Below are 14,241 nucleotides of genomic sequence, written 5' to 3' on the forward strand. Positions count from 1 at the left end.
GGTATCACTTAGAGATGGATGATGGTTATGAGATGATGAGTGGAGTGAGGACAGAACAGGTGAGACTAGAGAAGGTAGAAAGATTCCTGGAGGCCTGGGAGGCTTGTTTGCCTGCCTGCCTCCCAGTACGAGGGGGTGTGGTGCTGCCTGGTCTCACCCTCTGACCCCCTGCCTGCCTAGTTGCCTTTACACACCTTTGCCTGAGATATAAGTAACTCACAGAGAAGAAGCCCATTGCTCAGATCGTGTGTGTGTGTGTGTGTGTGTGTGTGTGTGTGTGAGAGAGAGAGAGAGAGAGCCACAGCCTCCTGGCCTAGTGTCACATTGAAAATCTACAGATTTTGTGCCAAAGAGATTATCTGCACAGGTAGTTTCCTTTCAGGTTTTTTTTTTTTCCCCCCTATGGAAAATTGGTGTAGGGGTGTGTAGAGGTCAGCAAGACACAGTGCAGGTTTTCTGATCCAGCAAACTGGGTAAAGGAGGAGTCAGAGTCCTCAGTGGTTTTGCAGGCTTTTATTGGGATTACCAGGTACACAGCAGGCAGGGGTGCTGGGGGGCCGGGAGGCTGGCAGGCCTCCCAGCCCCCAGCAAGTCTTCACTCTATCTGGGCTCTCCCACAATCTTGGCTTCTGCTTCTTTGCTTCTCTCTCGGCTTCTCTTTCGGCTTCTGCTGGCGTCCCCTTGATGTTGACCCTAAAAGCCCAGTCTTAGCCCAGGTGAATCCCATCTACCTATGCCCACACCCAGGTGCCGCCATCAGGCATGCATTCAGGACAAGGATCCATCATCTATCCTGATGGCGGAAGGGCAGAAAAGCCTGACATTTTTCCTTACCCTACATGGGGGGGGGGGGGTGTGTGTGTGTGATGTCTTCCTACCCTGAAGAAATCAGACTGTTGAAAATAAGCAAGTCATTTGCCTTTCACACTCTGAATGTGCTATTTCCACCCTTCCCTACGGAGAGATGACTATCAGCTGGAGCTGGTGCTTCCAGAATCGGAAAACAGTGCAGGGAGAGCGCCTTCGTAGAAGAACTTCCAGAATTCATTGTCCCAAATAGACACTGTAAAGTCACCAGGGAAAGAGGAGGTTCTCAAGCTGTGAGGTGCTGGCAGGGCCACTGGCTACGGGGAGCTCAGCCATAGAGATCGCGGAGAGAGAGCTGCCTTCCCCCCCATGCTGCTCAATAACCCCATCCCCAGACGCCAAGTAAGTGACTCTCCTGCATAAACCGTGCAGCCCGGGGACTTCACGTAGCCGAAGTATCACCTGATCGCGGCTGTGTCTACTCTCACCCCGGCCCTCCCTGGAGCTCGGAAACGCTCCGTTTCAGCCCTGGATCCCGAGGGGCCGGAGCGCGGGCGCCTGGATTCCGAGTCCACAATCTCTCCACCCCCCGCCCACATCGTGCTCGCACCAAGAAAAGGGGCGAGACCCTCGCTGGTTCTAGGCAGCCAGTACCCCAAGGAGCCAGAACAAACGTGCAGACGGAAGGATCCATGCTCAGCTCCAGCTGGTCGCTCCGACCTAGGAGGACGGTCCAGGGCCCTGGGGCCAGGGATGCTGCCTCTTCCTTGCTCACTTTCACCTCCCAGGGGTTCGACATCAAAGGGACAAACCCTTCCAGGAAAATCATGTCGCGCCCCAACCTTCAGGCGAGGAGCGTCAGTCCTGGGCGCTCGCCACGGTCCCTCACTTCCGAGCACACGCGCGCGCTCACCCGCAGGTGTGCAGTGGGGGGCGGGCGCGCGGGGCAGGACCCCCGCAAGGCTCATCTTTGCGCGTTTCCTCCGGGTCGCCCCCTTTGCGGGAGCCCCAGGGCAGAGCCCGCTGCGGCGGCGCGGGAGCCGGGACTCCCCAAGGACGCGGCCCGCGGGCACCCCGGGGCACGCAGCCCCCCCAGTGTTGCGCCTCCTCCCGGGGGTTCTGCCCCTTCGGGCCCCGCCATCCAGGCCGTGGTCGACCCGGCTGGGCACGCGGAGCGGGTCTTCCCGCCGCGCCGCTAGAGCCGGGGAGACAAACGGGGCGCCGCGGGGGACCGGGGCTCCCCTGGGCTGCGGCAGCGCCACGCGAAGGACACAGAACCCCCGCCCCCGCCCCGCAACCCCTTCCTCCAGGCCCCCGAGGAATGCAAGCTGCCGAGCCCGCCGCCCGCTCCTAGCGCCCGGCTCCCGCGTCGCGGGGCGCGCTGGAGCCTCGAACCCGCAGCCCCGCAGCCCCGCAGCCGCGCTCCCGCTGCCGGCTCCGCCAACGGAGCGCGAGCTCGAGGCGGGCCCCCTCCTCCTCCTCCTCCACCAGGCGCGCCGGGGCGCCGACCCCGAGCGCGGGGCGGCCACTCGCGGACGCGCCCGGACAGCCCGAGCGCCGGAGCCCAGGGACCCGCCGCGCGCCTCCCGGCCCGACGGCGCCCGCGGAGGGAGACGCGCCGTGCGGCGCGGAGGGATACGCCTCGGCCGCGCCGCCCCGCCCCGCCCCGCCCCCGCGCCCTCCCCGCCCGGCTCTGCTGCCGCCGCGGCGGCCGCTGCTGCTGCTGCTGCTGCTGCTGCTGCTGCTGCTGCCTCTGCTGCTGCTGCTGCCGCCGCCGCCGGGATATAGTGCGGCAGGGAGCGGCGCGGGAGTCACTTTGCGCGGAGGAGCGCGCGGGCTGCGGGCGGCTGGGGCTCCGGGAGCGGCCGTGCAGCGCCAGGTTCCCTCGCCCGGGCTGGACTTGCTAACTTTGGAACTGTCCAGCGGCCTCACGTCCTGAACATGAGCCTCCTGCTCGCCTTCTACCTGCTCGGGTTGCTTGTCAGGAGCGGGCAAGGTAGGAGCGGGGCGCCCGGGTCTCTTGGCTCGCCACCCCCGGCACAGGCACGGGAGGCATGAGATGCAAGAACTAAAGTTAGAGTTATTGGTGCTGGTGCTGGGGGTAGGAGGATTCTCGGCGCTGGGTCTTGGAGCTGCCGCTAAAGATTGTCTCTGTTCTGCCAAGATCCTTAAATAAGGGAAAATAGAGAATTGGAGATGGGCAGCAGCGAGCAGGAGCTCCAGGCAAACTGGGGTTGCTGCTGCTGCTGCTGCTGCTGCTGCTGCTCCCCCCTGGCCCCCCCAGGATCTTGGTTTTTTTTTTTTTTTTTAATGGTTTTCAGGAGCAAAAATTGCATGAGTGTGTTAACAGTTAAATATCAGGTTGGGAAGGGGAACGGAACGATGATGTTTTATAGAAACAGAGAAAACTATCAGCATCAAACTCGTTGGTGGAATCTCTGTTGTGTGCAAGAAATTCGATTCTTAGAGACTCTTATTTTCCTCCCTTTTCCCCCAGAAGACCCCAATTCCTGACTGTGAAGTGAAAGATGATGGCTATTTTTGTTGAAAACTAAGAGAGGGTGCCATGGATGGTGTGTGTAAGGAAGCAGATGGATAAAACTAGGGATGTGTTGCAGTCATTTATTTTCACACCCTTCACCCCCTGTTAATATATCAAGGTTGAGCATTTTTATAACATCAGATTGTGATTACACCTATAAGGGATTCTTTTTTTGTTAGTTTGTGGAGAACTGGCCTTTATCTCCTCAAGGGGGAAAAATAGGAATAGCTTACTAGAATAACCTGACAGAGAATTTGTGGAAGCTACCTCTGTTTATCTGTAAAGGGATAGATGTGAATTTATCTTGCTTTTTCAGATAGTTCCTAGTCACATAAAATGTATTTATAATGGAGACATTTTCAACTGTCCACACAAGTTTGGACATTTAATTGGGGGCACAAAATGCTAAAACCTGTATTGGTGGGAAGGCTTTATAAGTAAGAAGATAGCAGTAATTTGTGGTGTGCAACAATTGCAGAGAATGCTGTATTATTAGTGTAGCATGAAATTGTTTCTGGAGAAAAAATAAATTATAAAACAAGTTAAAATAATCTCCACTATATTCAATTCTAAGCATTTTTTAACCTCTTCTGTGTTGCTCAGTTGGTCCAGCAGGGGGTGGTAGAACTCCATTTTAAGCCCAGAAATGGTTGTTTCTGCTCTTCTACACTCCCTGGGTCTTTCTATCATTCTTCAGCAGGGCTTGACATTTTGGATATGAAGCCTTCCTTCCTCTGCCCTTCTCCTCCCTAAAGCAATAGTGTTAGTGGTGATGAAACACGATTGGATGCATATTTTGCATTCAGAAATCAAGATGCAAATATTGAATGTTGCTATAGTTTGTAAAGTGTCTTGGTAAGCTGCTGCTGATTTGCCCTTAACATAGAGTATGCAAAAATTCAGTGTTAGCAAAATTGCAGATATGCCCATCTGAAGCTAATATTAACCCAATCAGTTAATCTAATCACTGTTCTAGCAAATATCAACAACATACTTTATGCCCTACAGCTGAGCTGCTTTAGTAAATTGGACAGCAGCTGATTATGTTTAACTGTTCATTTATAATAGAGTCAGGTATTTCTGAATATTAAGAAGCAATCCCTGAGAATTACAGTTAAAATCCTGCAATTAACCAAGTACAGATAAGATGGAGCAAGATGAGGGCATAATAGCAGGCAAGTTTATGCAGACTTGCCATTACATTGTGACAGCTTTGAAGAAGAAAATCTTCTCAGTTGTGGAGTATGAATGTATCATTGTAGACATTAAGTGTGTTGGAATTTGGGAGATACGAGGGAAATCTAGGATTGTTTAAATAGTACCTATGGCACCTATCATTTGGGTTTGTACATGTAACATATGTGAAATTGTGAGGCACCTAATTTATAATTCAGAATGCAGGGGGATTATAAAGAAGGGCTCTAAGAAGCATGCCTGAAGGGGAGCTCGTAGCCACTGTAATGAAGCAGAGAACAAGGAGAGCATCATTCTAAAGATCTCTCTATATAGTGCAATAAAAAATGCATGGCACCCATAAAGGGATAGATGCATATCAGAGAGACCTAGCCTTTGTGAAATGAAACATGTAGTACTTCGGTGTTGTGTGTTCTCGTGAAGTCAGAGGTGCTTGGAAACAGCAATCCTGATCCTGGAGTCCAATTCCTCAATGCCGGTGTTTTGTTCTCCAATTAAGGATGCAGCAGCAAGTATCAGACACACCACTGGGAGCAATTTAAAAAAAATGAATCTAGTGTAACTCATAATTTTGTTTATTCTTTTATAAATGGGGCCATGGAAAAGCTGCCAGTCAGTGATCCCTGAGCTTGCCTTAGAAATACTAAATTCCCAGCTTGCTGATTTATGTTTCCAACAATATACTTGCAGGGGATTTTATGAAGCATGATTGAAGCTATTGCTTTGGAAAGTGGTGTGCAGTTAGGCTGGGGAAAGGCAACGATGATGTATTCCCTTTTAAGTAGTCAAAACGTTTTGAACTGCAGCAGTTGAATAGGACAAAATGACAGAAGTGAAAAACTGACTAACTTAAGTGGATGCCAATACCATAATTAGCTAACAAGGTCTAATAGTTCTACTAACTTTCAACACAGCATTATTGTCCTGCTGTAGTGAGCCCCCCCCCCCTTTTTTAATACCAGAAGCCTTCCTTTAAAAGCCTCTTATTTCCACTGTCAGATTAATATCTAATGAAGTTAGGTTGGGATTTAATTGTCCATTCTTAATTTAATTGGCAATAGAAAGGAAATTCTATAACTCTAACTTTTGCAATTATTTTTCCTTTGTTTTCAAAATGTGGTCACATCCTCTGTCATCATAAATCTCCACTAATAACCTGAGTCTGTGATTCACAGTGCATTTGCTGTGTGGATCTGTGTAAATCCAGATTCCCAAGCTGTAGGGCATATTGATTGCTTTCCTGAAGCTTTTATCATTTTAAAAAAATCTTTTTCTCAGAATGATTCAAATAAATTAATAATCCATCTCCTACTGGATATTCACATATACAAAATAGAAGCATATTTGTGTGGAAATGTAAGGTATGAACAGAGCTATTCATCTCTCTTGCAATTCACTCCAACCACACACAGTTTAGAACACTTACCTAAGCCAAAATCATGAGGAGAAGGTGAGGAATGGCCCATTTAATGACTTAAGCTTATAGACCTATGCCTACATTTACTGTTTTGGTGAAGTGCTAGTAAGTCATTGTTCATTAGAGAAGTGTTCCTTCTAAAAATAAAGCACAGGTGTGTGGGTGTCTATTCCTTTCCGGTCTACAGGAAGTGCTCCCCATACCCTTCTCTGTATAGGCTATTACCCAGTTGCAGCCACTTTCAGACATATTTTCTATCTATCCTGTTCTAATTCTTGGATGTTATCCCTTTTTTTTTGGGTAAGGTTTCTATTCAATCAACTTCAAATTCATTTCCACTTGGAGAAGATAGACCATATCCATTATTATTCCTATTGTCAATGAATAACCCCAAGGATTTCTTTCCCTGATTTATGTTAAAGGATTTGTTAAGTAGAGGATTTGCTCATTTTTGTTTCGAAAGCTGAATTGGAGCCCATGGATCCTGTGGGGAAGCTGGTGGGTCCCTGGTGTCAGATGAGTCTTTTCAATGACACAGGGTCTAATGTTCTCCCAGAAGTAATGACCCATTAGGACAGCAATTAATAGAACAAAAGAACGTCATTCAGTTCAAGAAGAAAGTCGAACTTTATATAATTTTGTAAATAAAATGACTTTCTTTCCAACATAGAAGGAGTTTGTAACAGGACTGAGAAATGAGGTACAGAAATGGAAGCTAGTAACCATGCCGAACAGTGTAATTTGTTTTTTGCCTGTTTCCTTGTGAGGGAGAGTTTGAATAGAAGCTGGAGTGTCAATCTGAAGGCCCTGGAACTAGTTCTGCTGATCTCCCTGGCTTTTGACATTTGGAAATTATTTTAATTCCTCTATTTTCAGGGTCATCTCTCATACTGGTGAATTTGTGAGAGTATGAAGAAAGTGCTTGAGAAGTGGTAGAGCAAGTCTGAATTGCTTTTGTTTTTTGAGCCAAAATTAAATTAATCCTCTGAGTGTTGGTGTATGCAAAATTAATCTGATAATTTTAATATACTTATAAAGGTTGCTTTTCAAGTTTTATTGACCTAGATTCTAAATTCTTTATACCCTTTATACTATGCAAGTATATAGAAAATAGGCCTGTTAAACAGGTTATAAATTAGTTTTAAATTTCCAAATGATACAATATGAGAACACTTTAAGATGGAACCAGTACTTTTATACTTTCATTAAGTGTAATATTCCTGAGCTTCATAGAGTCAAGGTATCTTTTCAATTGTTTAGCAGATGAAAGTGCATCTGCATGATACTCTTAAATATTTTAAAAACTTTTAACTATTTACAATTGTAATAATAATGCTGGTCTCAAATAGCTAACAGTGGGCTTTCTTGTTTCACATATTCACTTGTGCCTCTGCCAATTCATTAAACATTACAAAACAATTTAAAAAGGTCATGAAACAGAGTTTCCTAAATTTAGATAGTTCAGCGGAATGATAGGAAAATTTGAGAGTATTTATAAGCCTAACAATCAACAGATGAGAGTTTGAAGAATTTTGAGTCAATCAATATTTTCTTGACTCCATCTTATTTGCTAAAACTAGCAGGGGTACGGATAGGACATTGGAATTGAAATAAGAAAACATAGACTACTAAGAAGCTCTTGATTTTGAGGAAGAAATTTGAGGAATCATTATCTAATTATTTGAAAATTTGATGTAAAATTATCTGACTAGTGGTCTTGCTGTAGTGCCACAAGGAGCAATTATGATAATAGTTATCTATAGGAACCTTGTAAAATGTCAGTCTTACTATGCTAGGCACTATTTTTTTGTATAATTTGCATACAGATAATTCTACTTATGGTTTTAGGACACATTTTATTCAGTTCTTAGAAATCATCATAAGCTGTTCTGTGATTAAAAAAAAAAAAACTATTGAAGGGGAGGGCATCTAATTCATTGATAAAAGTGACTTTTTCATCCTTCTTTCACTCATCAAAGTCTTTATGTCTGCAGTGTTGTGAACACCTTATCAGGTAGCATTCCTAGAATGGTTGTACAGGTGGTATGATGAACAACTCCAGGAGGTTCCATTCCTAATGATGGTGATAAAAGTGCAAATTTATTTTCACAATTTTCCAGTAGATGGCAGTAGAGGGTGTTGAGGAATGGGTTTCTTTTCTTCTATCCTGTATCCCTCCTGTGGGTAAATTGTCAGACTGGTAGTAGTCACCCAGAGACTAAGGATGACTACATGATTAGTATAATGATCAAATAGAAAAGTTAAAGCATTAGTAAGTAGAGCTCTGATCTCCAAATTCTTTTTTTTTTAAGATTTTATTTATTTAAAAATATATTTATTTATACAAGAGCTGGGGTACAGGCCAGAGACACAGGAGGGTGAGAGAATTCACCAGAGACAGAGTGGGGAGCACAGCAGGCAGACTGACTGAAAAACACTGCTGAGGGGAGCAGCGGGCAAGGCAGGAGAGGTCTGCCTCACCATATGGGTTGCTCCCTGGCGGGCCAGAAATCGAACCCATGCTGCAGAGGCTGCAGACAGCTTCATAGCGCTGCGCTCAACCCACTGCGCTACCGGGAGGCCCTGATCTCAAAATTCTTATTTCAGTTCTCTGAACACCAAATTTTAACAGTGATTAAAAAAATAATAACCTAATATTTCTTCAACTCCATGTAATAATGATATTTAAATCCTGATCATTTTGTCAATCATCTAATACTTGTTGAAGTATTACAATGTTAGTATCTTAAAAAATTATAGAGCACTTGCTCAAAGTGCTTCTGACTACCTTATAACTACTTATCATCAAGAATTCAAGGGATTATTAACTATTTTATGAATGAATGAGTTTAAGGATAGGAAATTATCTGATCTGCCTTACCAAGTATAGTTGGTAGTTATCTGGAATTGCTGCTGCTACTAGATATACTTCTAGATCATTGCCTATTTTTTAACATATTTAATGTATTTTGATTGAATTTGTACATGTGGGGCACAAGTGATACATAGAAACTGATGTCAATAACTGAAAATACAAAAAATTTAAATTTACAGAGCCAACTGATCATAAGAGAGTTCAATAAATTAGTCAACAAAATGGCAAAAGATATGATATGCTTGATAAATTGTTTAAATATAACCCATTAAGAACCCCTTAAATATAACCCTATGGAAAGAGCCAAAATTTATTCAGTGTTTATTAATTTCCAGCCTTTATTCAATGTACTTTACATGTTCTAACTAGTTAATAGGTACAATTCTCTATTATTTCCCAGTCTACACTTGAAGGTTGTGAGGCATAGATAATTTTATAATTGTTGAAGGTTGCACAGTTAGGAAACATAGATTTAAACTCAGGACTTGTGTGGTGATTTGCGTTTTCATTAGGGCGCCATCTTGATACTCACTGAAGCAGAGAAAAGCCTCAACATGGTTTGGTTACATGGAGAAAATAATACAAGGAGAAATATTGTAGGGAAGGAGACAGATATCAGACAGAAGAACAGTTTAAGTTAAGGTTTTAGTTAAGAAAGTGTGAAGGGAATATAAGGATGGGATTGAAGAAAAAAGCGAGAGATAGTCCTTCTTAAGAAATAGTTCATGACCATGAAAATGAAAATAAAAATAATTTAGAAAAACATTAAGAATGCTTATTTAATATGGAACCACTTTTCATTTGATGTAATTATTTGACTCTCTTTTTCTCATGAGAATCTTATAAGCTGAACAAGTACAAGGTTGAGAAAAAGAAAAAGTGAAGGCTTGGGAAAGGTCAATTGTTAAATTCAATTATGGGAATATTGGTGGCACTGGGAGGCAGTAAGGCCTTTATGCCTTCAAACTTCCAATTGAGTTTGACCTTGTTCTACTCAAGTTGACCTTTGGTGAGGAACTTTGGAAGGCATTGTTTGGTAGGAAAATGACATGGTTCATGTTTTGTATTTTAAATCTACTGGCTATGTGGGGAAGGACCAAAGGAAATGAAGAAGTAAATGGACATGACATGCGTGTCTGTGGAAGAGTTATGGATCTTAATAACAGATTCAATTTGAAGGATTGGGAAGAAGGTTGCATCCTAAGTTTTAAGCCTATTTGACAGAAAGAATGGTTACATCTTAATAGAAATACATACATAAAGAAAGGCACTTATTTTAGTCAAGAGTATTGTTTATAATTTTTTATTGTAGGGCCTCCCTGGTGGCATAGGGTAACCTTGATAGTCTCAGTGCTATCAAGCTAACTCCACCCACTATGGCCTAAGTTTGATCCCCAGCCAGGGAGCTACCTGCATGGCACAGCAGACCTTTCCTGTCTCACCCATTGCTCCCCTCAGCAGTGTATTTCAGTAGATCCACCTGTTCTGTCCCCACTCTGTCTCTGGGGAATCCTCTCACCCCCCCACACACCTTTTGCCTACACCCCAGTTCTTGTATGCATAAATAAATAAAAATAAATCTTAAAAAAAATTGTTGCAGTAACATGGGATAACAACACTGTATTGGCTTCAGAGGCATAGGATCTCACCTCTCCAGGTGCATGCTGCCCACACCACACCCCCCACCAACCACTCACTGTCCTCCCCCAGAGACCCTTGTGCCCCCTCCATGCTTTGATGTCTTCCCATCAACTCTCCTGCTCTGGCAACCTCAATTTTACAGTCAAATTTCTAGGGTTTGTTTTTGTTTGTTTTTTCTGACTTTGCTTTGTTTCTTTTATATTCCAAGTATGAGTGAAACCATTCAGTATTTGTCTTTCTCTTTCTGGCTTATTTGATTTGGTGAATTCCCTCCCGTCCCATCCATATTGATACATCTGGTGGGTTTATCTTTTTTTTTTTAATTGTATTTTAAGTTTAAGTTAGTCATGAGATATCTAGATAGATATGTCAGTAGTAAATTTGCGAATATTGAGCTCTTACTGTTGCCAATTCTTCAGGATTTTCCTCCACTTTTACTTTTCTGATATGCCTTTATTTCATTCTTTCATCATTAGTATATTTGTGTACATCATTAATATATTTGTGCACTACAATATTTGTATACTACTATGTATTATAGTCTGGAAATTTGGGTAGAATTTAAAAAAAACTTGTAGGTGAAATTTGCTGTTACTAGATAATCTTCATTGATTTTTCTCTGCTTTCTCCATAGCATTTTCTTTTTCTGTTTAGTCTGCGGAAACTAAAATACAAAACAAAAACATGACAAAATAGGAAAACAAAAAAGGAAACAAACACTATATTAAAAATAAAAACAAAACAAAACAAAAATTTATAATGAATATGAACAGTTGAATTTTTTTTCAAGGGAACTAATATTTTTGAGTGTGTATTTTATGCTAGAGAGCTGTGTGGGGCATTTAATGCTGATAAAATCATGCTTAGTAGATGCTGTTTTGAGAATGAGAGTGTCTCATTTTCCTAGAACAAATATCAAATATGTTCTGTATGCTGACATCCAAATTTCTAGCCACAGAACTTTAAATACATTTAATATCTAATTCAGACTTTTCTGTTTCAATGTGAGTTTCTTTCCTAGGTATTACCTGATATGCATTTGATAAATGGGGACTGATGCAGGAATTGTGTTGACCATACAGGATTTCCTTAGCTCATTTTTTTTTTTTTTAAATGAGCAAGAACAAGCTTTCTCAGAGTTGAAAAGAAAGCACAGTAATCTATGAAGATATTAAATAAAACATGGAAGTTCATCTCAGTTGTCCATTTATTGAAAGTATTGGCTTGTTAGTGATTTTAAGGCCATCTTATTTTCTATAGCATTACGTATTGGATAACCTTGAGAATGTGTGGCTAAAGAAACTGGGAATCATTTTCTCCTGGGTTAAAATGATGTGTTTACTTATTGTTATTTATTTTTAATTTCCACATGGAAAATAGTTTTTATTTTAAAGTGAATGCCCTAAAGGTCTTATATTGAAGAAAATTTAGCCTAGTGGAGATTTAACTTTAATTAATTAAATTAATAACTTTAATTTAACTTTAAAGTTAAATTAATTAACTTTAATTTTAATTACGATTGTTATGGTTTTTAGGGCTTCATTTTAAATTTCTGTAGATTTTTGTTGAATGTTCTGGCCTCTAATCCTGTCTTTTCCCAGAAGCCATGATATCTTTTACTGCAAAACTTTGCAGACACCAGCATTTTTCAGAGATGCAGATATGGTATTATAGTAGAAACACACGTCACTACATAAAATAAACCAATGTATTAAGACTAAGGCTACATTTTAGGGTAGTAGGTCCCAATATAAGAAAATAAGCACACTTTTAATTATTCTAAATATTAATGAGAGGACAGTTTTTGTATTGTAATTTGTCTGTCCCTGGTGGCTTTTGTAACTACAATATTGGGCTTTCTAATTATTTTTGCATTTATTGTCCTATTTAATTTCTCTCTTGTTATTATTTCTGTCAATCGTACATATTGAACATATCACCTGAGCAGAGAAATTTCATCTTGATATTATAGCAATAGCTTTTTGTCATCTATGAGAGAAATGCTGTACACAGATTAGGTGAAGATCAAAATGAAACATTAAATATATGTCAAATGTCATATGTCATATTTTCCTAAGATACTAATCCATAATATTTATATTTTTTGAATTTTATTTACTAACAACTTATAACTGTCTAATACTAAGTGAACTTAAACACATTTTCAATTCTGTCAACTTCTTTTTCATACTCTTGAATGCAGATTAACTAGTTTTACCCTACCACTTTTATAGATTATCTACAATTTCATACCAGATTAAACTTTCAAATTATCAAAGCATTGGAGTTATAATATTTTAAAATGTATATACTATACTCTGAGACACAGTAGTTGACAAATTTGTGTGTGTGTTGTGTGTGTGTGTGTGTGTGTGTGTAGTCAACTTATATATAGTCAACTTCAATTAACCTATTTGAAGTCCCACAGTTATCCTGAAAGGTAGATATAGTTCTCATTTTGAAGAGAGGGGAATGAAACTGAAAGAGGTAAAAATTGCTTTTCCAAGAAGAAAAGTTAAAATTTGTAGAACCAGGACTTGTATAAATATTTTACTCTAGATACAGCACATTTTTCTATTATAATGTATGTGTTTTTGCTTAAGCATAGTTTCCTCATATCCCTGAAGCAACTCTTAAAAATAACTTCTTAGTACTATACATATTTTATGTCACTATGGTCTTCAAAGTTACTTTTGGACTCTGTTTACAGGACACATGCTGTTAATTTTAATTAGAGGTCCACCTTTCATTTGAAGTGTTTGAGTGTTCCTGACTTAGAACTGTTAAGACTTTCGCCTTTTCATTTGCACAATTCTTTTTTCTCAGCTTCATTATCATGCATGCCAAACACGCTTGCACTATTTCTGGAATTCCCAAACTTGAAACTTGTGTATAGTGTGCCCAGTCTTTTACACTTTTCCTGCCTTTCTTTCTCTGGACAATTTCTTTTGATCTTCAAGATTTAGCACACATACATCATCACTGAAGACAGCTTTCTCTCAACAGATATATGTTAATTTCCAACTATATGCCAGTCAATTTGCAAGGTAATGAAGATTCAGTTAAGGACAGTAACATATATGAAATCTTTTTGTCAGACTGTATGGTGCGGTGATCTTCCATGTGAATTCCATGGGAGCAATGATGACTTTTCATGTTGGCTTTCCATTATATACAATGTACTTGACCAGAAAATTCACTGTAAATTCATAAGTGTATCCCTGAAACATAGCTGATCTTTAGCAACTATGTGCTGAATGAATGTTTAAGCATTACCCTGGTGATTTAAATATAGTTAATATAAGCATTGAGTAAAAATTAGATTTTTTGGATATATCTGTGGATATTTATTTTACATATTTAGTTTATATCAGTACCATGGGTGTGATATGTCTTCAATAAGTATGTGACTATGTAGAAAATAATCAAGGAGGAGCCTCAAAGATGACCTACCTTGTCCCTTATTTTATATCCTAAACTCAAAATTAATTTGACTGGAAATTAGTAATATTTTTAGATCTTGCCCTAAAATTTGATCTTTGGAAGGCTTTGAGGCATAGGAGATGGTTATATAGCTGGGTTATCAAAGTCTTCAATGTATAGAAATGAATGACTGAGATATTATATGTTGATAATGGAACCGTTAAACAGATTAAGGGATCGTCTGTACTGAATGTCTGAAATGTCAACACAGCAAGGATTTAAAGTCCTCAAAATCAGGATAATCCTCTGTGGTTAGATAAAAGTTAATTACTCAATCAATGA

The 14,241-nt window shown here is 40.9% G+C and overlaps 1 protein-coding gene across 4 annotated transcripts in view; it reads left to right on the forward strand.

Annotated features, from left to right (window-relative positions):
• Positions 1-2,748: 2,748 nt before the first annotated feature.
• The window catches only part of NCAM2 (neural cell adhesion molecule 2), a gene marked incomplete at both ends in the record, with an annotated part of 418,249 nt that continues 406,756 nt past the window's right edge, over positions 2,749-14,241 (forward strand). For all 4 annotated transcript variants that reach the window (XM_084232218.1, XM_084232219.1, XM_084232221.1 and 1 more), the window contains one exon: positions 2,749-2,803. In XM_084232218.1, the coding sequence (XP_084088344.1) occupies positions 2,749-2,803 (55 nt within the window). The remainder of the gene's footprint in view (positions 2,804-14,241) is intronic.

Source organism: Talpa europaea (assembly GCF_964194135.1).
Source record: "Talpa europaea genome assembly, chromosome: 4".
NCBI classification, from domain to species: Eukaryota; Metazoa; Chordata; class Mammalia; order Eulipotyphla; family Talpidae; genus Talpa; species Talpa europaea.